The sequence below is a fragment of the Planococcus citri genome, chromosome 2, assembly GCF_950023065.1.
Source record: "Planococcus citri chromosome 2, ihPlaCitr1.1, whole genome shotgun sequence".
NCBI classification, from domain to species: domain Eukaryota; kingdom Metazoa; phylum Arthropoda; class Insecta; order Hemiptera; family Pseudococcidae; genus Planococcus; species Planococcus citri.
Genome location: NC_088678.1, coordinates 37,809,925 through 37,833,336, shown reverse-complemented (window position 1 = coordinate 37,833,336; position 23,412 = coordinate 37,809,925). Strand labels below are relative to the sequence as shown.

Genomic DNA, 23,412 nt, shown 5'->3' with positions numbered 1-23,412 from the left:
CAACGTATTTTTTAATGATCGTTGTTGCTTCTTTGTTCTTATAAATTTGAATTTTTTATTTAAAAAATAAAAATACCTAATTAAAATAAATAATTAATAAAAAATTGAAAAAATTAATAAAATTTAAAATTAAAAAAAATTATTTTGAATGACGTCAGAATGCCGCATTTTCATTGGTTGAAATGTTACCTACCTAAAAACCCACCAATATAATTTGAACGAATCACGTTCTAAGAATGAGATCACGTGATTTGGAGTGCCTTACGCGTTTTTATACCTTGCCTTTTCAAGGAACGCGAGGCATCTTCGGTTAACGTCGCCATTTGGAATTTTTAAATTCGTTTTTCTTTCGTTTTCAAAGGATTTTGAATGAATTTAATTTATCATTTCATAATCGTTATGAAGTTTTTTGTGAATTAATATCAATTTTATGTTGTTTGTTTTATTGAATTTTAGTGCGTTGTTTGTCTTATAAATGTTATATAAGTGATTGCCACTCAGGTATGCGTAGTATTCTTATAATTTGTTTCCTTCCATTCAGTTCTCCTCTCTTATTATTGATGTACTTTATCAAGTTGGATATACGTTATAACTAAAAGTATTTTGAATAATTCCAGCGGACAGCCGTTACGCGTAAGATGATTTCAGTTGACTCGATTCTATCAAATGAACGTGATTTTGGTAAATTGGACGATCTTTGTCGATTATGTGGACTCTTGAAAGACAGTACTGAACTTATTTTTGACGATGCTCATGAGGAAAACTACGACGTTATAAACATTTATTTTAGGGATGAATTTCAAGTAAGGTTACAATTTATATTCACTTTGTGTTATAATAGCTTATTTGCGTTATTCATCGTACGATTTTATTCAGATTTGCCGAAATGACGTGCTGCCTCGTAAAGTATGTCGCAACTGTTTAACGTCTGTGGAATCGTGGAATCAATTTTACATCAATTGTGTCTGCGTTAACGAAAAATTCAGTCAGATAGTAGAGAAATATAATTTAACCAAGGAAGAAGATGTAAGGAAATAATCATCAAATTTCATTTCTGTTTTACACGATACTTAATGTGTTTCACGTATTCGCAGAAAAAACCGAACGATATGAATAACGATATCGAAGTAATCGAAGTTAGTGTGGAAGGCGAAACGTATGATTTTTTCACCGATCAGGTTGACACCAATCAGTTATCAAACGTCAAGTTTACATCGTTTTCTGACACCGGAAATTACCAAAATTTCGATAATGTGATAGAAGATATGAATTTTTCCACGTATGAAACTACAACCACTGTTATTTCGACTGAGAAGAACATAAATAACCAATTATCTTCTAATCTGACTGAGTAAGTTTTCGTTTTTGTTTTTTTTTTTTGTTATCTAATTTAGATACTTTGTACCACGACTTCATTATCGAGTATTTCGCTACTTCGGAATGTATTTCTCCGCCTCCAGAATTCATCTTCTGGTATCTTGATCGAATGGTGGCTCAGTGATACTGTGATACGTAACAATTGACATACGACAATCGTTAGCTCTTTGCATTCGTTACGATCAAAGTAACGTAGGAACTAGTATGTAATTGCGAGGTTACAGTTCCGCCTCTTATTTTCAGTTTTATTTTGGAATTTTGGGAGATGGAATTACTTGAAATACATGCTAGGCGAATCCGTGATACGTTCAAATGTATGCATGGTCTGAGCTAATGAAATGATATTATCAATGACAGAAGAAACGTGAGGGGATCTAGTTTCTTACTTGATTTAAAAAGTTCTGTGTTAGAATGTGATGAGATTTTTAATTAAATGCATATGGATTTTACACGCGAGAGAGTATCGAGTCTTGTAATTACTTAAACTTGGAGCTATTCCCAGACTTCGTTATTGATTGAGCGTATCTAAAATTTTCGGGTGTAAGTATTTATTTCGTTTTTTTCCACAGTATTTGAAAAGAATATTGTAAATTCGAAAAATGTTGATTAGTCAAAGTGAAACTAAGTTCCGAAAGTGAAAAAGCAAATACTTGAGAATGTAGATCGTTGGTTGTTTTATATGTAATAGAACATAAAACTTATTAGATATTTTGACGGAGTTACGAAATTATCCAACTTTTGCTTCTATCCATAATAAGAGTTATTTCTTATTCGTGCTGTAATGCTCGTCTATTTTATTGAGTTAATGGAGGGAGCTGTTCGTAAATTTGAGACAATATTTTATTTTTTTAAATCTTATCTCTATCTTGAATCTCTGTTCAGATTTCGAAAGTAAAAAAGTATGCCGTAGAATAATACATTGCGATTGAAAATGTACGTTTGAAATTTCTCAGTATGTTGATTTACGGATTGATGTAGAATTCACTCCTTCAAGTTTGACGTTTAATCTACGTGAAATGGCCCCATCTTCGCGATCACGATTTTAAATTGGAGGGTGGTGGTATGGAAGTCACGCTAGATTCTTTTACAGTAAAAATAAGAATTATTGCCAAAATTGACATTTGAGTTTCGCAGAAATCTTCGTTTTTTCGAGTATTTCAAAGATGAAATTTTTATCATATTGTTTGGAGAGATCGTCTCAATATAATTCTAAAGTCTCACGAATATTCTATTGAAAAAATGTTTACCTGTATGTTACGTACGTACTACGTAGGTAATGTACCTATGATTACATTTTTTTCTACTTTTTCAAATTCGCCAATATTACGAAATAGTTGAAAAATATGGCGAAGATGAATGATATGAGTATTTTTATTTTGCTGGTATTGTAAGAGCTATTCAGCTGAATTGTACGACGTTTTTTCCCTTTTATTTGAACATTCTTTTTATTAAATTCGTAATTATTTGAAGCGAATATGATTTATATCACCATGTTGAGTCGTATTATGTCGGTTTCATAGAATCAGTGTAATTGTCGAAAGCATTGAATGGACAACTCTCGGTTGAATGCATGAAATGGAAAATAACTCAACTTGAGTTTCCTATTGCTTTCCAGATAAGATGACGAAATTTTCAAGTCCAGAAGTCCAGTTTACTTGGCGCCTTTGCGATTGAAAGAAGCTTTTCTTGAAAATTAATTTTAGTTTTCATGAACAAAATTTCTAGATTTTTTTGTTTTATTGAAAATTTTGATATTTGATTGAATTTTTGATGTTTTCCATCGATTTCTACATCATTTACTCAGATAAAATCTTGAGGTGCCTATCGTCTACTGTGACAAGTCAAAAATTCAATTTTATATCGACTCTAACTAAGGTAACAATTTTTCTTGTGTAGTTGGTTAGAATTTGTCAATTAGGTTTTTATTTAGAGAACCTTAAAATATACTTATACGTACTCTTCAAAAGTACTGTATTTCGTTTTGTTCCTATTTTTTCCATTAGATCATCTGAGCCATTTCATGTTTATTGTTTAAAAATTTTGACTTGTACTCATTTTATCATTTAGTTTTTTGTAACATGCAAGTATCGCGATTTTTCGACCAGAAGTTCAGATTTTTCATCGAATTTTTGTCTCCAGAGTTGGTTTTAGGTGTCAAGTAATGTAAAGGAATTCAAAACGCACAAAAATTTCAAGGAATTTCCAAGATTCGATTTTTTTTTATAATATTGAAATTTCGAAAACTCAGAACTCATATTTTTACAGTAGTAACTTTTCAAGTGGCTCGGTCGCTTATGCCATTTTTTCTAAATTCTTTCTAACTATGTACTCTTTGAAAAAAGTAAAAAATTAATACAGTTTTTTTTTTATTTGAATCGTGAATGAGTACCTATTTCTCTGATTTGAGATGAGCTTCAAATTTCGAATGAGAGTACATACGTGATTCTGTGTTGAAAGATTTCTAATTATTTTCTCACAAACCGTTTCGAGTTGAATTTTGCAATTTGGTAGCATTTTTTATGAATTTTAAATTTGCTTGAGACAGTTGGTTGATTTTGAATGGATTTTTGAAGGTAATTGGAAAATTTTGGAAGGTGGAAGATTTTGAAAGAGATTGTTTCTACAATTTTCAAATAAGATAATATTCTAATTTTGATGGGATTTTTTGAGAAAATTGAATAGCATTATTGCATTTGAAAAATAGAAACTTGAAAAACTCAGTCTGAGAAGTGAAAAGAGTTTAGAATTATGTGGATGAAAAAATTTGAGAAAAAAATTTAAGATATTTAGTAAGAAGTGCGAAAATTATCGTTTTTTGAGTTTGTTAAATTTTAGTATTTTCAGATTGAAATTTTTTGTGCTTCCAATTCATCAGAATGGAAATAATTGAAATGCTTGTATGTACCTAAAATTGTATTTTGATCGATTTTTGTATACTTGTGAGATTGTTTTAGTTTTTGAAGTCATTTTGATTTCATGAATACGACCTTTTAAAATTGTGGTTTTTGAAAGTATTCGCTTCAATCTTGTTGTTTTAATAATAATCATCTTCAAGATGCGTTTTTCGATGGTCAAGGAGACTGAAAGGGTGTTCTGTATAAATCATAATTTGCTCGTATTAAAATGTAAAAAAGTAGAAAGAAGATTTCTGAACTAATTGTTAGATCGTATTTGTATCTAGTTTGTAAAAATTGGAGAAGGTGCCAAGTCTACTTTTTTACATCATTTGATTTGAATTTTTATTCCTGGGAAAATGAGGGTTTTGAATGTATCGATTATGTTCTGTGCTGAATTTCTCCTCTACTTCTGCCCCTCTCCAAGTATGTTTTTAAACTTTGCGTGATTCACTATAGAAGTTAAGGATTCAATTTTGTACAATTCGAATGTTGATTTCCAGGGATCGTACTTGGTTACTTTTCGAGTAACTAAGTTACTATTCGGTCACTAAAGTTGATAGTTTTTTTTACGAATTTTCAAAAATTTAATTTTCTCCTGTTTCTTGAATGAGAACACGTTGATAATATCGCTGATTGTAGGTGAAGAATTTTTGAAATGCACTTTTTTATTCTTTCCCAACTGGCTACACTGCCTTGCTTTTTATTAAAATTGTCAAAATTTCGTTTTCGGCTAATAAAAATAATAAGAAAAAATCTCCCAAAGATTGTAAAAAATTCGTGTTTTTGGCAACAAATTTCAAGACTCATTTTTTTAAAAAATAATCAAAAGTCTTGCTTTGATAATAATAAATGCCAAAAATCTCACTTTATTAAGGACAAAAACTGTGAAAAAATATAATTTTTCGCCCATAATTGCCAAAGAAGTATTATTTACCAAAAAATCTGTGTTTTTTTAAAAAATATTATTACCTATTATATTAAAATAGTGCAAAAAAATTAGTTTTTTGCAGTGCTACCTTCTGTTGAAATTGTCAAGTTCTTGCTTTGTATTAGACAAAAATTCTCGATTTTTAGCAAAACTGCTATCGATTTTCAATTTTTTTTTTCAAAAATTATGCTCAAGTCTTGTTTTTTTGCCTGAAATTGCTAAAAAAAAAAATGTCTATCAAGTCACTTATGTATCTAATACCTTGTGACTGTTTAAACAATATATTTAAAAAAAAAAAAAAAAAAAATTGTCAGAGAGAAATAACTGCCATAAATTCTCGCTTTTTTATCAAAAAGTTTTTCAAACTTTCCCAGTTACTTGAGCTATTATTATTTATTTATTTATTTTTGAAAAAATCAAGAGCCCTGTTTTCACAATTCAAGTATTTGCAGTAGAAATTGAAATAATGTAGCATCTTTCTGCTTTTTTTTTTAACAACATGAGGTTTTTCGTCCAATTCATGAAACAGTCTAGTTTATGTTACCTCCTTTTCGTTTGCAGTCGGTAAATTAACGAATGAATTGTCTGTTACACGCATTCGGCGACAATTGTTCATTTTACCGATTCGTCAATTTCGCTGATTCGATGTTAAAACCCATGGGAACGCGATATTTCATTTTACGCTTCTGCATACCGAATACTCTACAATATTGCTCCGTTGAAATCAAAATTGAAAGGAAAAATAGCACGAACTGGTTTTCGAAATTTTCGAAGTATAAGTAACATCTACCGTTGGTATTTGTAGGTATAACAACGGGGACGAAAATATCAGTAATGTGCTGGTCGACGTCAAATACGACGACAATAACGTCGAAGACGATGATGTCGATCACATTGACGATACCGGGACCGTCGATTCAGATTGCGTGGAAATTAGTAACAAGTTACCTTCGGCGCTGCACACCTCGCAAATACTCGACGAATTGCAGACGAATTCCTCAGCGAGCCTTTCATATGACGTCGTCCAGGATACCGCCGATCTAGACAGTACGTTGATTTCATCGCTTAAATGCGCTATTTGTTCGAATACTAGCTTTAGCGGTCAGTTAATCAACGACCAGTATGTTTGTGAAACTTGTTGCAAGGTTAAGATCGAAACGAACGATGACGATCAGCAATGGCATTTCGAAGAAGAGTCATCGGTCACCGGCGATGACTTGGTCGATGACGTTGCCGCATCTCACGATTTATCCGATAAATTAGAAACGATAGAGGTGAGCGGCGACGAAGACGCCGATTTATCGGCGGTGAAAACGCTGCCCGATGAAAAATATCAGTGCGCGTTATGCAACAAGGTGTATTGTAAAAAGAAGAGCATGATTAATCACGTGAAAAATCATGACAAAAAACCGAAAACATTTACCTGTAAAGTTTGCAATAGTAATTTCCGTTCGTTGGTACTACTGAAAAAGCATAAAAAACGTCACGTACGTAAATCTACGAATAACACGTTGATATATTGCGAAATTTGCAAAAAGTATTTCAAAACCAAGAAAGGGTTTGCGTACCATCAGCAGAAAATCTGCATACAATATAAATGCTACATTTGCGACGAAAAATTCTTGGTGCATTCGGTGCTGATGGATCATATGCGTAATGTGCACGAGGACGCGAAGAAAACTCCTTCGGCGTTAATGCCTTCGATTATCGAAGATGTCGAAAGCGACATCTCAACGATCGCGACTGCGCCATCCAACGATAACGAAACGGTAATGAGCGTTTGTCCGATTTGTCTTAAAGTGGTGACGCAGGCTGTGCTGCCTCGTCATATGATTTTGCACTCTAAAGATAAACCATTCACGTGTGACATGTGCGGAAAATCGTTCAAACGCAAGCATTCGCTGCAAGATCATATCATGATCGAGATGGGTATGAAGAACTACGTTTGTGACATTTGCGGCATGAAGTTCCTCAAACAAGGTTACCTCAACAAGCACGTCAGATACCATCAGCTGAATAACGGCGAATTCCAAGGATTTCGGTGCGAAATGTGCGGCAAGAAGTTCCCGGAGAAGTGGCGCTTAGGCGTGCATCAGCGTTCGGTTCATAAAGGTGGTCGGTTCTCGTCGTGCAAATGCGACATTTGCGGTAGCATGTTCGCCGAAAGATGGATGGTGCGTAGGCACAAGGCGCAGGAACACAACGGCGAAGAATTCAAAGAATACCAATGCGACGTCTGCGGCAAGAAATTCCAAGAGAAGTGGATGATCCGGTCACATCAAAGGAGTACTCACAAGAGCGGCGTCAAGAAGGTATATTGCGAACTTTGCGGTCGCGACGATCACACTCAAAATGACTGCACTCACCGGCACGCCATTCAAGAAGTCGACTGCGCATTGTGCGGCGAGCTGTTTCCGTCGGGTTTATCTCTCAAGGAGCACGTCACCTCTGTGCACCATTTTAACCAGCTAACTCAACTGATCAAAGAAGAAGACCCGTTGTTAACGATCGACGGCGTGCAAGAAGTGCAAAATAATATTCTCCATATTTGCGCCGGATGCGGTAAAGAGTTCGCAAGCAAGCAAATGCTGCGACAGCACGAAATCGTCGCCAATTGCATTCAAGGCGTGAAGTACGAATGCGAAGAATGCAGCAAGGTGTTCCATTCCAAATCCAGCCTTAGCAACCATGTGATGAGCCATCAGAAAGCCAACATATCAACCATGTTCAAGTGCGATTTCTGCAACAAGGAGTTCAGAAGCGCCGAAGCTCTCGAAAGCCACATGTCGGGCGACAAACTGTGTCTGATTTGTGGCAAAGTATACCCGTGCGACGATCAGCTGCGAAATCACGTTTACAAAGAGCACGATGACGACGACGACGACGATGACGAAAACCGTTTACCACCGTACAAAAGAGCTCGGACATCGTCGTCGTCACACCAGCAGCAAAACGACGAATCGTCGCAAGACGAAGGCGACTCCAAGCCAGCGAGCGGAACGTCTGCGGAGAAGCCGTTCGAGTGTCGTCTTTGTCATAAGCGATTCGCCAGGAAACAGGCGATGAAGAACCATTTGTACGCCGAGCTGAATTTACGCAGGCACGAATGCGAGTTCTGCGATAAACGGTATAATTACTATTCGCATTTGAAAGAGCATATTATCACGAATCACGGCGAAAAAGAATACGCTTGCGTTCAGTGCGGTAAAGAGTTCCCGACGAGGAAACGTTTCAGAGATCACGTCACATTGCACTCGAACGATAAACCATTCGTATGCGAGTGCGGATTATCGTTTAAACTAAATAGATATATGAGTAAACATAAGAAGAAATGTAAAGCTATAAGAAACCAATTATTATTCGGTTAGGGTGCGATCCGATATCGATGTTATCGAATGATGGTCGTTTATCGCGTATTTATTTATGATCGAGGTATGTTGTATATACGTATACAGTCGAATTTTAGTTTTTTTAAAATTTTCAATCATGTGAATAAAACGCAACGTTGAACGTTTTGTAATACGTGTGTGTATGTATCATTTGTGTCTGGGTGATGGAATGATTCAATTAAGGAGTAGCCATTGCTAGTTGTCTTTGTTGCGGTGTAAATCTATTTATCGCTTGATAAGTGAATTATGAATGAAGTGATGTGCAATGTAATAGAATTTAGATGATTTCTGAAAAAATTGCGTTTTTATAGAAATTTTGAACGCTAAAAATTCAAAAATTGAACGTTTTTACCATGAAATGAAGCCGGAACCTTGGAAAGATTAATTATTGATGGGGTTCTGTGAATTCATCATTAGAAATATCTCAACTATTGATACAACACGAGACAGATGAAAAACAGTATTCATAAGTTGCCTATTTTGTGAATTGAAAAAATTATTTGACTCGCAAAACAGTAAATTTATCAATAATTTCAAAAAATCATTCAAAAATAAAAAACCGTTCGGATCATTTAAACAACGACAAATTTCTCATCTTCAAAAACTAGAAGAGGAAACTTGATTTAAAATTTCAAAATAATAAGTGCCCTACATTTTGGAAATTCCAAGTTTTCAAATTGTGTTAGCTCCTTCAGTTTTGAAGATGAGCGATTTTATATTACGGCAATTCTTGTTCGTTTACTCGAGTTGATACTACGAGGATGATTTTTTTTTATACGAGCAAACGAATGATTCCTTCAATTTACAAGATAGTCAACTCATAATAATGCTTTTTTGTTCGTCTACTCGAGTTATGTCTGCGTATGGTTGGAATATTCCCAAAGTTTCATTCAACACCCTGTCTGTATTAAGTATGCAATCTCAACTGCATAATGCTATGATTTATATAAATTTGATACAATATGCCTATTGACACTTTGACAGTATAAACATTTTCAAATGATATGCCGATATCAACAAACAACAACGTCAATTAGAAGACCATCCACAGATGGACTGATTTTCTTTCAAAGCGCTTCTTAGTCAACCTGTTTCGATTAAGCTTATTTAGCAGTTCTCCAAATAATATCTAACAGCTCTTCAACAGGTGCTCTTAAAACTGCAAGGTAAACTTTGAGAATTTCGTTTCAATCTGAATGAAATGGAGTAGTCTTGAAACGATTTTTTTTAAACCTTTCCGAGCGTATTTAGTGAAAGAGTCGAACTCATTAACTCTCAGCAAACATAGCAGTGATTTTAAGAACTGAGAATTCTGTACTCATGGAGCAAAAAAAATGCAAGTCAAAAAACCAAATTATTTTTCATAAGAGCGAAAAAACAATTTTGGTGATCTCTGGTTTCATTTTCAAACCTATAGAGGAAGTAAATTTTGATCGATAAAAGTATTTTGATTCTTTGATGTATTGGTAATGGATTTTGGCTTTTATAAATAATCAATCACGAGTCGATTATTGTAGGAAGCACTCAGTTTCTTAGTTTTGCAATTTTCTTCATCTTTCTTCGTGTCATTGTATCTATCAACGGCTTCCTTTAGGTGTTCGTTATACTATGTTGCTTGTTTTAAAGAAATATTGAATTGATCGCAGTCACCACTAGTACTTAATTGTTTGAGGAGCATGAAACGATGGATTAAAATTCTCATTGAAAATAGCTCATACAATTAAGTTATATGAAACATCAGAACGATATTTCTGGCAGTACAGTTCATACATTCTCATTACCTATATAGAGATCACTTTTTAGGTTCTTTCTTGATGGTCGTTCTTTATTATAGTGGCTTTCATGTGCAGGAAAACTATCAATATGATCATGAACGTTTTGGCGACACAACTTTACCTCCCTGAAAATCAGTCGCCAGTATAAATGTACTTTTTGAGTATTGTAAATTTGTTATTACTTATTAGTTGGATAAATGATATCTTTCGATGGTTCGGCATAATTCTTGCCAATTCTTAGATGATTTATTCAAACGTGCTAATTTGGGTCTTAACAAGGGGCTAGAGCAATGAATTTTTCGAAAATTCCCTCTCTCTGAGAGCTCATGTCTCTACAAATACAAATATAAACGTTTATTAAAAATAAATCTTCGTTTTTGAAGGTGTAATAGAGATGAATCAGTTTTTTGGAGTGCTCATAAGTGAGCTTATTACGAATTTTAGAATGAACATAACTCTGAAAGAAGACGCATTAATTTATTTAATTTTACGTTTTTTTCTATTTTATTGATTTATTTTTATATATTGAACCATGGCATGGTGCCTGGCTGAAATTTTTTTCAAAAATGAATTTTGATTGGCCAATTCGTTTGACATAGTTGAAGTAATTGACATGTCAACTATATATTTAATTTGACGCGTCAAGGCACATCGCTGATTTTTGTACAGTACAGTGCTGTGGCACAAAATGAAATGACTGACGTCGAGTCGTTGAAAACGAACAATAACATAAAATCTGTAATAATGAAACGTTACACATACATTATGACTTATGAATAATTTGTTAAATGAAGCCATTTTTTGAATTCAAATTCCAACACTGCTTACTCTATCTGAATATTTCTTTGAAATACCGCGCAGATTAAAACTTCTAACAACAACATTTGGTCGAGTTTATCAAATGCTTATAATCAGAGCTTTTTTGTGGGGGACCCCCCCCCCCATCGGGGAAGTTTGAAAATATCAAACAATTATCATATGAACTAGAAAAATGAAAAAATTTGAAAAAAAATATAAAAACACAATTTTGGTAACTTTTACAAAAAAAATGTGAATTTTTTTTAGGTCAAAAATTATCAAAGTACAAAATTTATCAAAGTTGCCACATTGAAATTTTTGATTTATGGAATATTAATACATGAAGATCAAAAAAATTGAACGAAATTTTTCATTTCAAAACACTTATACTTACGTATATTTCCAAAAATATTTTTTTCAACAAAAGAAAAATAATTTAGGTACTTCGATTTTTTTCTCAAAACATCTTGGCGGGGGAGGGGGGTTGAAAGTAAGGGACTTGCAACTTCAATTTAGTGCCCCCCTAAGGAATGAAGTTCAAAAAAAGGCCTGCTTATAATAATTCGCAACAATTGAAGAATATGGTGTGAATTTACACTAGGGTGGTCCTCAACTACATGGCAAAAAAAATTTGCGATTTTTTCCAATCCCACCCCCTAAAGTGGTAACCTCTGGTGAGAAAATAATTCCCTATTTTGAAAAATTTTCTAAATTTCAAAATTTTGAGTTCCATCATCTCTGAAAGGTCCCTCTTGAGTAAAATAGACTCTCATGGCGATTTTAGCCCCCTCCCATGAAAACTAAGCTGACCCCCCCCCCAGAAATTCGTATTATTATGTGGGATGTCCTAAAATTAGTTTGTTTTGGTCTTTCCTCCTCCCAGCCCACAAAGTGGTGTCCTTTGATGAGAAAATAATTCCCTATTTTTTATTTTTTCCATTTTCGAAAAAAAATTCGGGTTGCAGTGGGCCCCTCAATTTTCAAAAATTTGAAAAAAACCATTTCAAAGAAAAATTTTTAAAATTTCATAATTGAGAGGACCACCGTAGTCCAAATTCTTCGAAAATGGAAAAAAATAAAAAATAGGGAATTATTTTCTCATCAGAGGTTACCACTTTGAGGGGTGGGAGCGGAAAAATCCCAACTTCAAAAATAAGGAGCACCCTAATTTACACAATGTCGTGTATTTTTTAAATTACGTTTGTTGGGCCTTTTCCACGCAGAATCGTCTGTATGCAGCCATTCTGTAAATCATGAATACCTTTTTTGTGTGAGATGCTTTTGTCTTCATTTAATGATCATTGATCTTTGCTCATACCCTCCTTGATGTAACTTGTAAGCATTGTCGATACCCCTCAGCATGTTATAAGTTGGATGTAACATTGAATGGATCAAAATTATTCTAGAATATTTACACACTTATCAAATTATCAATTGAAAGTAGGTAAGCAAAACTGAAATGATTTCAACTCCATTCCAACGTCGTATTGCAGACCTTATCTTACCCAATTTTGATCGCATTGTATTAGAAAAATACTGAATTGAAATGAAATCTGAACAAAAGAGAATTTTAAAAATGATAAAATTACCGCTACCTAACCTTATACTTTTGACTCACCGTTGAAATACGCACGATTATAACGGCGATTCTACTCTTTGTAGGTATCAAGTCACTGATGTTGTACTCGACCACCAACAAAACACTACCACTACCGTTGAGATGGCAGATTGCATTATCGATTCTGTGACGCAACCGCAGCAACGTGGCAGTCAGCCGCGAAATTTCGGCCACGAGCCATCATACGGTAAAGAATCGAATAGCGGCCTGTCGCAAGACGCGATGATCGTTGATTATAACGAATCTGCCGAACATCAGGATCCAACGGAATACGTAGAGTTCGAAGCGTGCGATGAGAGTCTGATCAAAGTGGAAGAGATGCCGGTTGATGACGATCACAACGACGGTGAGTCAAAAGAAAATAATAAAGTTTTACCCGACGAGTTCGAGAAATTCGTCGTGCAATATAATAAAACCGGTATAAAGTACATGCAGTGCGATAAATGCCAATTCATATGCCGACCTTTGGCGCATATTTTCGAAAAACATTACAAAACGCATTTCGATCGCACGGATATCGACGAAAAACCAGATATCGCCATCCTAGAGCAGATGACCGTCGTCAGCCCCGAACCGGTCGAAGAAACCGAAGTGGATTTTTTAGAATGCGATATTTGTCGAGCCAGTTTACCTTCGGAACGAGCTTTGCACGCGCATCAGAAGATTCATCGAGCCAAGGTGTTCTCGTGCGGTATTTGCGGTCTGATTTATAAAACCCGGTTCGAATTAAAAGTGCATAAGAAAACACACGCGTCTCAGGTAGTCTCGCTGGTGTGTAACATGTGCGGCAAGGTGTTCAAAACGAAATCCGGTTACAATCATCATCGTACCAACGTCTGCGTCGAGTACAAATGCGAAATATGCGGCGATATGTTCCTGGTGAAATCGGTGCTGCAAGATCATCTGAAAAAAGTGCACGATATAGAGGAAGATATCTCAGTCGCCGAGCCGGAACCGGTGCCCAAGAAGGAGCAAGCCAGCAGCGTGTGTCCGATTTGCGGTAAAGTAGTCACCGAGAACGCTCTTTCTAGACATCTAAACCTGCATTCCGAAGATAAACCGTACATTTGCGACCTTTGCGGTAAATCGTTCCGTATCAAGTGGTCTCTCCGCGAGCACATAATGATCGAAATCGGTATGAAAGATTACGTTTGCGAAATATGCGGCAAGAAATTCGTCATCCAAGCGTACTTGAATAAACACATGCGATTCCATATGATGTGCGAAGGTAAATTCGAAGGATTCCAGTGCGAAATATGCGGCAAAAAGTACGCCGAAGAGTGGAAAGTCAAAGAACACCAGCGGAATTCGCACAAAGGCAAGAACCTGATGCAGTACAAGTGCGACATATGCGATAAAAAGTACGCTCGCAAGTGGCTGGTCAGGTCGCATAAAAGACAAGCTCATAAAGATCATCTCGAAGAATACCAATGCGATTACTGCGATAAAAAGTTTAATGAGAAATGGATCATCAAACTGCATATGCAAACCGTGCATAGTATGAATAATACAACCGAAGATGGCGCTAGTTCGCCGGCTGCTCACAAAGCAACCACCGATGAGTTGGAGAAACTCTTAGAATACCATCAGAGAATATCCTGCGATGAAATAAAACTCCCGAAACCAGAAGACTCGCTGGCAGATGAGAGTATCGAGGGCAAATCGCGTCGTAAACCATTCTCATGTGAACTCTGCGGCAAAACGTTCGCTACGAAGCAAGGCATGAAAAATCATTTGTACGCCGAATTAAATATGCGAAAGTACGTTTGCGAAATATGCGGCAAAAGTTACAATTGGTGGATGGGTCTGAAAGAGCATTCGATCATGAATCACGGCGCGAAAGAATTCGTTTGCGATCATTGCGGTAAAGATTTCCCTACTAAAAAACGTTGTCGAGATCATTTATCCGTTCATTCGGAAGAACGTCCTTATAATTGTAAATGTGGTAATTCCTTCAAGTTAAGGAGGTATTTAGCCAAGCATCAGAAACGATGCGGTAAAGCTATTAAAAAAGAGTAAACTAGGTTAGGTAATTAATGATTTTTTTTTTCTTTTATTTTTCTCATTTGTATTATTTTTCTTCTTTTTATGTTCGAATAAATATTATGGTTTGTGTATCGAATTCGTCTCTTGATTGTTGGAGTTATGATAAAAGTTCACATTTGGGTGGTTGTATGAGTTAGTGATGATTTGAGGTATTTTAAAAGTTTGGGATGGTCTTTTTTATTCATTATTGATGGAAACTCTTTTATAGAAATTAGAGAATTTTTCATCACTTTGAAGAACTGGGCACTTTAATTTTAGTGGTGAAGTTACAGATGATGTGCCTCGTGTGTATGATTTAAAATCATGAAATGAACACAACAAGTAGGAAAAATAGAATAAAACAGCTTCTGTAAAATATAAACTGATTCAAATTATTGAATTATCTAGTAGGTAGGTACGTACCTACATCAGATTAGCGAAACAAGTAACCATAAAATATGAAAAAAATTAATGACATTCAAATATAATAATTATACATACTTTGAAACTATGAAAAGAACATTGCTCAATTTAATACTCAATAAAAATAAGTAAAATAATTGAAGAAAATCATTTTGAATAGGATAAAATAATGTTGACTGCGATGCTTTTCCCACTCAATTCGACTGATGAAAGTTATATGTGTTATTATCATAAAATAGTAGGGGTGTTAGTGACTATAAAGTCTCGCCTTACTCCAAAAATGCAACAAAAAACACAAGGATAATTATATAACGATAAATTCTGACCATCATAAGACATTCTCACAAGATTGCAACACAAGTGTAAAAAATCATCAAAAGTTTGAACACTTCGTTTCATTCGATTTATTTTATTTGAATCCAATTTATAGGTAGCAATTTTGTGGTCTAGGTAGGTATGAGTTTATGTTGGAGATCAAACACTTCATTCATGTAGGTACAGAAGGGAGAATTTTGAGATTTGCAGAAAGTTTCATATCCCTTTGAATCAGGATGATATAATTTTGAGAGGGAATCTAAATTTGGAATTCACAGAAGTAGGCATATCACTTGTAAGAGAAATAGTGGAAGGTCTTGCAGAAATTCTTATAAAATCTGTAAATTAAAAAACTCATTATTAAGTATAAGTAAAATAAATTGTCATGCAAATTACATTAATCAGTTTGAAAGTTTACTCAGAGATATCATCTTTTAAAGTTTCTAAATTTTATACAGAATTTTTTATATTCTCAACATCAGCCTCCAACCTGTTGAGGTGTTGGTTAATAAAAGAGAGAAATGAGTATAGTTGATCAGAATTTTCATCTACAGGAGAATAGAATTTTCTGTTGTAGGTGTAGGTGGTAAGGATAGAGCTGTCATCCAAGCTTTCATTTTTGAAATTCTGTTTATATGCAGCATGACCCGAACTGCCATCAAATCCCCATTTGTAAATCAACGTCAATTCGTCAGAGGTAGGATAAGTCATCTCTGGTAGACTGCATAACAAGCGAAATGCTGTGAAATCCAGAATAATCTGCGGGTTGATTACTGCCTCTGATTCAGTAACTCTGATATCTGGTAGATAACACAATATTGCCATGCAAATAACAGTATTAAGCTTAAAAGTTCACTCACGGATAAGTATCATCTTCAAGTTTCTAAATTTTGTATAGCATTTTTTATACTCCCAACATCAGCCTCCAACCTGTTGAGGTGCTGGTTGATGGGAGATGAGAGATGAGAAATGAGTACAGTTAATCCTAATTTTCATCTGTAGGAGAATAGAATTTTCTACTGTAGTGGGCGGTTGCAGGACCATGTTTCTGGCTTTGAGAAGCACAACTTTCCTACTCCTCTTCACTAATGAGCCTTGATTGGTATCATCATTAATATAAAAACATTTCTTATCCAAAATTTTTAGTAATATGTATAATGTGTATCGCTGTGATGAAGGAATATTTTTCAACTTTGTTATAACTGGTTGAATGGATTTATTGGAAGTTGTAATTTTCCGAAGCTTGGGAGAGGCTTGAATGACCAGTCCATGGTGTAGGATAATAGACTCCATATTTATAAAATATAAATTAAAAATTCACAAAATACAACAAATATGAATAATTACCTTTTGTTTGTAGGTATAATGCCAATGATTTATATTTTAAATAATAAAATAAATAACTGGGTGGTTGTACTAAGCACAAGATTACACAACAACCTCCACTGTCTAACCCAGCGAGGAATACTTTTTCAGAGTACCCATTTGTATTATGGGGTATTCTTGCGTGCTCCAGTGTAATACGTACAACCAAAAGATTTCATTTTCTATGCGAAAAACGAACATGAGTGGATTCAGCTATAATAACTGAGTGAGGGTGTAAAGCTTCATTCACTCACCAATCACTTCTCGCCAATTTCAATTTATATCAATCAGTGTTGAAAGAACAATAAATGAACAAAACTAATTTTTTTAAAACGAAGCATTTTTTGAAGAACCATAACAAGAACAAGATCGGGAAATCAATTTTGAAAGAACAGAACCAGAACAAAACCGTGAAGATTTCCGCTGTTCTTTATATTCTTTTTTGGGGCACAGGCAGTTATCGACTTGACCACTCTTAAAATGTGACGAATGTCCCAAATACGACCCTGTGGTTAGTTAATAACCCAAAATGCGCATTTTTTGGGTTCCCAAAGTTAAAATTTAAAAAAAAAAGAATTTTAGGAACCACTGAGTATTACTTTCAAAAACTTGACGTAAAATATCTGTTCGAACCTGCTGAACGTTATGCGAGGTGATTTTCCTATTTTCGACCTTCAGGGATCAAATGGGGGGGGGAGGTTCAATTTTTAGAAAATTTCGGAATCAGTATTTTCAACCTACCCCTCTGAACCCCGCTAAAAAAGCTTTTTACAGTTTATTAGTATCTGAGAGACCTTCATCCTACCAAATTTTGAGCTGAATAAAATTTTATACTGGTATTCAAAAATTCAATTTTCCAATTTTTCGTAATTTCGATATTTAGGAATCCCTGGAAAACTAGAAACCTGCGATTTGCGCCAAACGTAACGTTTTGAGGTGTATCTGTATGTATGCAATTTATATTATGTAGATGAAAAAATTGAATTAAGCTCTCTGTATGTTCGTAATTTTGAACACTTTTTAGAACCCCCCCTTTCTACAAACTTTTTCAAATAATTAAATTGAAGAATCAACATTTCATTTGATTTTTCCTGTAACTTTCATAATTGAGCTTTTTGGATCAAATTCTGAGATTTTACTATTCCAGGGTGCCCACAAGCCTGGAAACCCTGGAAAAGTCAGGGAATTTCGTAATTTTCACGCAAAATTCTTGGAATGTTGAAAAAACGATCAATTGCAAATTTTGGATAAAGACCTGTGATGAAGGAAAACATTATTTTTTACTTCAGAAGCTTTTGGCCTCGCTTCGCTCAGGCTTGTTTTATTTTTTTTTCGAAGACAAAGATGAAAATTTCTAGGTAATCAAAATCAAGTTTTAAAGCTAAAAAATGAATTCATCACAAAAAAAATATCGTTTTTATGCATCTTGAAGTACAAATTTTCAAGAGCTTTCGCCCTCGCTTGGGCCTGTTCTGTTTTCTTTTTCAAAATCAGCTTCTTTAAAAAAAAATAATTTTAATTCCAAAATTTTAAAATTCAAAAAAGAACTACTCGTCTTCGCATAACCCTCGGGCCTGTTCTTTTTTTTAAAAGTAACTTCCTTCAAAAGAACATAATTCTAATTCTAAAATTTAAAAAACCAAAAAATAAACTCCTCGTATTAAAAGCCCCTTCGTTTTTGGGTATCTCGAAATGAAAATTTTCAAAAGCTCTCGCTTCGCTCGGGCCAATTTGTTTCTCGTTTTATAAAATAAACAAATTTCACATTTTGAGGCCTCCAAAAATCAAAAAAAAAAAAATTTCATAAGTCATATGAATATTGTATCCATTGGCCAAAATTAATGTTTTTCGACCATATCAATCCACAAATTTTCATTCGACGTACCCCCTCTCAAAAACCTAAAAGTAGCTTCTATTTTAGAAATGGGCCAAACATGATATTATCTGTCCCGGGTCCGCATCAGCTCTGTTATTTTTTTGTCATTTTCATAAGTACTGGAATAAATAAAGCGTGGGTATAATTTGCTCTTATTGTACCTGTTCTCAGTTCTGTCAGTAAAAATTATTCTCCATTTTTGGTTTTTCATTCTGCATTTCATTTTTATCTTTTTTTAAAATGAAAAAAGTTGATTAAAGTTTAGCGGTTTTTTTATATCTGAAGAAGTATCCAGTTCAAAGAGAAACTAATAAAAAAAAATTACACCCCCCTCCCCATCCCAAAAACAGCTCTTCCTCAATTAAAGTATGAGATAAGTATAGAAAATTGGAAAAAATGGTCTGGAAAACCTGGAAAAGTCAGGGAAAATGATTTGCCAAAACTTGTGGACACCCTGTATTCGAAAATTTTCACGATTTCAACGAAGTAAAATCTCAGAATTTGACCCAAAACATCTCAATTATGAAAGTAACAGGAAAAATCATTTTGAAAAATTATCGAGCTCTCGCTAATGTGTTTCAAATATAAATTCTTCAATTAATTTTTAAAATATGCATAAACGCCTTTTTTAGGTGCGCCTTTGACCCCCCCCCCCTCCATAATTTCCGCCTCCGAGAGTTGAAAATAGGAAAATCACTTCGCATAACGTTTATCGGGTTCAAACTGATATTTTACGCTGAAAAAGTGTTTGAAAAATAATACTCCGTGGTTTCTTCTTAAATTCATTTTTTATTCACAACTTTGAGAACCCCGGGAGCCGAAAAAATAAGTATTTGATTTTGACAATTTTTTTTGCATAATTAATTTTTTGGTTTCAGTTTTTTAATTGAAACGGAATGTTTTTTTTTCTTATTTAAAAAATACTTTGCTAGCGTATTGCAACTTTTTTGGCTACTTTTTCATTGATTTTTTAAAAATTTTCAGTCACTGAAATTACTTAAAATGAGTATAAGCCGTGGAAAAAATTGAAAAAAATTATCAATTTCCAATATCAATAAGTATGCCTGAATTTATATTGGATTTTTAAACTGAAATAATTGTGTTGGACTTGAAGAAACTTGTGTAAAAAATTATTGTTGAAATCATGTAAAACTTTTGGGGAAAAAAATGCAAATTTTGGACGTTTCCAATTGTATCAACAAACGAAGTCCTATAGAGCTTTTGTCGGTTGTATTTTATTATCAACTGTTGAAAATAAAATACGAGTATATCCTTGATTCAATACTTTTCTTGCAAAGAAGACTTTACTCCTACTTTTGTTTTTTTTTAAAGCTATGGGTTGTTTTTTGAGTTGGGACGCGTCAACTGTTTCATTTTAAGGTGGTTTCTAATTAGGCTTATGTAACTTTTAGAATTTAATTTCAACGTGAGATATCGTCAAAATAAGATCAATATGTCTAATTTACTCGAACGCTTCCTCTTGTGTTTATGGACTGGAAAGTAACAGTGATTTTCGTACTTATAGGTGCAATGCAAATGTATCGAAAAACGAAATCACAGAAGAAAGTCGAAAGATGAACGAACCGCACTTAGTCTCTGTTCCAACGTGTGAACAAGCTGCGCGAGATGATTTATCGTTACCGGCTATCGCTGTCTCCAAGAATTCTCTGTCTGATCCGCGAGTACCTGCAGAATTTGAGAAATTCTTACGTAAGCATTCGAATAACATCAAATACATGCAATGCGACAAGTGCGATTTCATTTGCCGACCATTGATGACGTTGTTCTTAAAACATTACCAGAAACACGTAGATTCTATTGAAGATTCCATTTTCTCTGGTTACATGGAAGAATTGAACAACGAAGTAGCTAATGAGCCGAGTACCTCTGAACCCGATACGTCATCGACAGTCGGCGGTAAAAGATTCCAATGTGGTAAATGCACGAAATCTTTCAACAAACGTAAAAGTTTTGGTAGACATTTGAAAATACACGAAAAACGCGTCTACCATTGCAACGAATGCGAAAGCAAATTCAAAACTAAATTAGCGTTCAAGGCGCACAAAGAAAGGCACCGACGTCCTAAAGAACTTCTGCATTGCGATCAGTGTGACAAGTACTTTCGATCCAAAGATGGTTACAAGTACCATCGTGAAAATCGATGTATCCTGATTAAATGTCGTTCGTGCGAACAGCAATTTAACCAAACCGATGATCTGAAGAAGCACATGAAGCAAAATCACGATATCACCATGTCCGATACCGAACAAGAACGTCAATTGGAGGCACTAACCAGTATGTGTTTCATATGCGGTAAAATTGTCAAGGATAGTAATCTCGAGCGTCACATGATTATCCACATGGAAGAGAAACCATTCGCATGCGATTTATGTGGTAAAAGTTTCAAATCCAAGAGTGCCATCAGAGATCACATGATGATCAAGCTTGGAATGAAAGACTACGTTTGTGAAATCTGTGGCAGGAAGTTTGTCAAAAAGTGTTACCTCAATAAACATATCCGATTCCATGCGGCCACTACAGGTGATCAGAAGAATTTTCAATGTGACGTATGCTCTAAACGATTTACCGATAAAAAAATGTACGTTTCGCATAAACGTTCCTCGCATGATCCTGAAAAACCATTTTTGTGCGATCTGTGCAATAAATCGTTCGCTTCGAAAACCTACTTGCGTCAGCATCTGCTCAGGGAAGTGATTTGTGTTCTGTGCGATGAAATATTCACCTCGAATGATCTGCTCAAACAACACGTTATTTCGATTCACACGTTGGATAAATACAGAGAAAGGGTCGACGATGAAAATGATACCAATCCAGCGTTCGTGTATCCTTGTGAAATCTGTGGCCGCAAATTCACCTCAGAAAAAAGTTACAAACAACATCAGCTTACCGAATTAACCTGCGAGCTTTGCGAAGGTCAGTTCAGCCAGAGTGAAGAACTCAAGAACCATATCGAAAACAAACACGATCCCACAGAGTATCGTAAAGTGATGTCTTTGCGATGGAAAAAACACATCAAATCAGGCGGTGTCAAAACTGCCGAATACCCGTGCAATCTTTGCGGCAAAAAGCTGTTCTATCGACGAACTTTACTGCTTCATATGCGTATGCATTCTGGTCTGAAACCTTACAAATGCGAGTATTGCAATAAAGCATATACCAGTAAGCATTCCTTGAATGCTCATCTCATCTCAGAAATGAATCTGCGCAAGTTCGCGTGTTCCTATTGCGGCAAGAAGTATAATTTCAATTCAGATCTGATAGTTCATATTAAGCAACGTCACGAGTCTAGGCAGTTCAGTTGTCATGTTTGTGGCAAAAAGTTTGGCTTGTTGAAGTACTTGAAAGATCATTCGACCATTCATTCTCAAATCAAACCTTTCAATTGTGATAAATGCAAGTTAGGCTTCAGATTAAGGAAGTTCTTGATTAGACACAATAAGAAATATCATTCTGCTCAAGATGATCAAGTATTTTACATCGAAGTTGGCGCGGATGAGTGAAATTTGAGTCGGTATCTGGTTCATTGATCGGATCAGTTAATTTTATGGTACGCTTATATTCCAACCATAATGATCAATCCATTCCTGAAAAAGTTTGAAAATTTTTGTTTGGCTATGTACTTTCCTTGGCATCTATGTAATAATGATGTTGATTATTTAGGTGAGGGAGGAAGGGGGAGGGGTATCAATTTCATGAAGTCATTTTTAAGAAAATAATATCGATTTTAAAAAATCAGTGTGAAAAGATTGATTCTGTAGAATTATTTTGCAATTTTGTTGATTTTTGTCATGTATTGAAAACAAATTACAAATTAATTAATTGATTATTGATGGATCATTTATTTTCTTGTTTAATTCAAACTTCTCAAATAGGAGAACAACTCGAAAGGAATGGAATACAGGTAGAGATACTGAAAGACATTTTTTCAAATGACTTTTAACCTCACAAAATCAAAAAAACATTACAAACATAAAATATGTGTATTTTTTAAAATTTATTATGTCATTCAGCTCATTGGATAATTTTCATATTTGGATATTATGAACAATGCCCTAGACGTATTACCCACTCACCTGTTCCATGTTAGGTCATACACAAAAACAAATGAAAAATGAATTCACTTACTTACCTTCAAATGTCTCTTAAGATTGGATGCTGATGAGACTGCTGTGCTAATATTTGCACCACATTTCAAACATTTACCCAAAATTTTTCCCTTTTTGGTATCTTTCTCGTTGTTTTCATACTTTATGCATGAAAAATAGGGTTTTAAATATGACCAACCCTTGGGTAATTCAGGTGCTGGAGGTTTATCAATAGTACGCAATTGGCTCCCATTACTAGTGTTGGGAATAATCAATTATTTTGATAATTGATGATTTCGATTACGATTATTTTCCCAATCGATTAATCGACAAAAATGGACAAGAATAATCGATTAATCGATTATTTTCTATAATTCGCTAAATTCATAGGAAAATGAAAAAATTCAACCTCTAGAAGTAAGTTTTCGGCTTCGGAGTAATGGATAACACAAGAACAAGCAATCTGAGAGCAAAAAAAAACATGCAAATCAATTTTTATTAAAGTGAACGAGTCAAATAT

The 23,412-nt window shown here is 34.6% G+C and overlaps 1 protein-coding gene across 3 annotated transcripts; it reads left to right on the top strand.

The window, feature by feature from the left end:
* The first annotated feature begins 292 nt into the window (after window positions 1–292).
* On the top strand, window positions 293–23,412 carry LOC135835665 (zinc finger protein 16-like). Of its 3 annotated transcripts, none has more exons than XM_065350031.1 (5): window positions 293–501; window positions 618–803; window positions 877–1,026; window positions 1,095–1,351; window positions 20,312–23,412. In XM_065350031.1, the coding sequence occupies exons 2-5, from the start codon at window positions 639–641 to the stop codon at window positions 22,305–22,307; spliced, it is 2,568 nt and encodes an 855-aa protein (XP_065206103.1). In that variant the 5' UTR covers window positions 293–501; window positions 618–638; the 3' UTR covers window positions 22,308–23,412. The 3 variants fall into 3 exon arrangements, with proteins under 3 accessions (XP_065206103.1, XP_065206102.1, XP_065206104.1); XM_065350030.1 differs by lacking the exon at window positions 20,312–23,412 and adding an exon at window positions 6,008–8,724 and having other exon boundaries at window positions 294–501; XM_065350032.1 differs by lacking the exon at window positions 20,312–23,412 and adding an exon at window positions 12,827–14,904 and having other exon boundaries at window positions 297–501.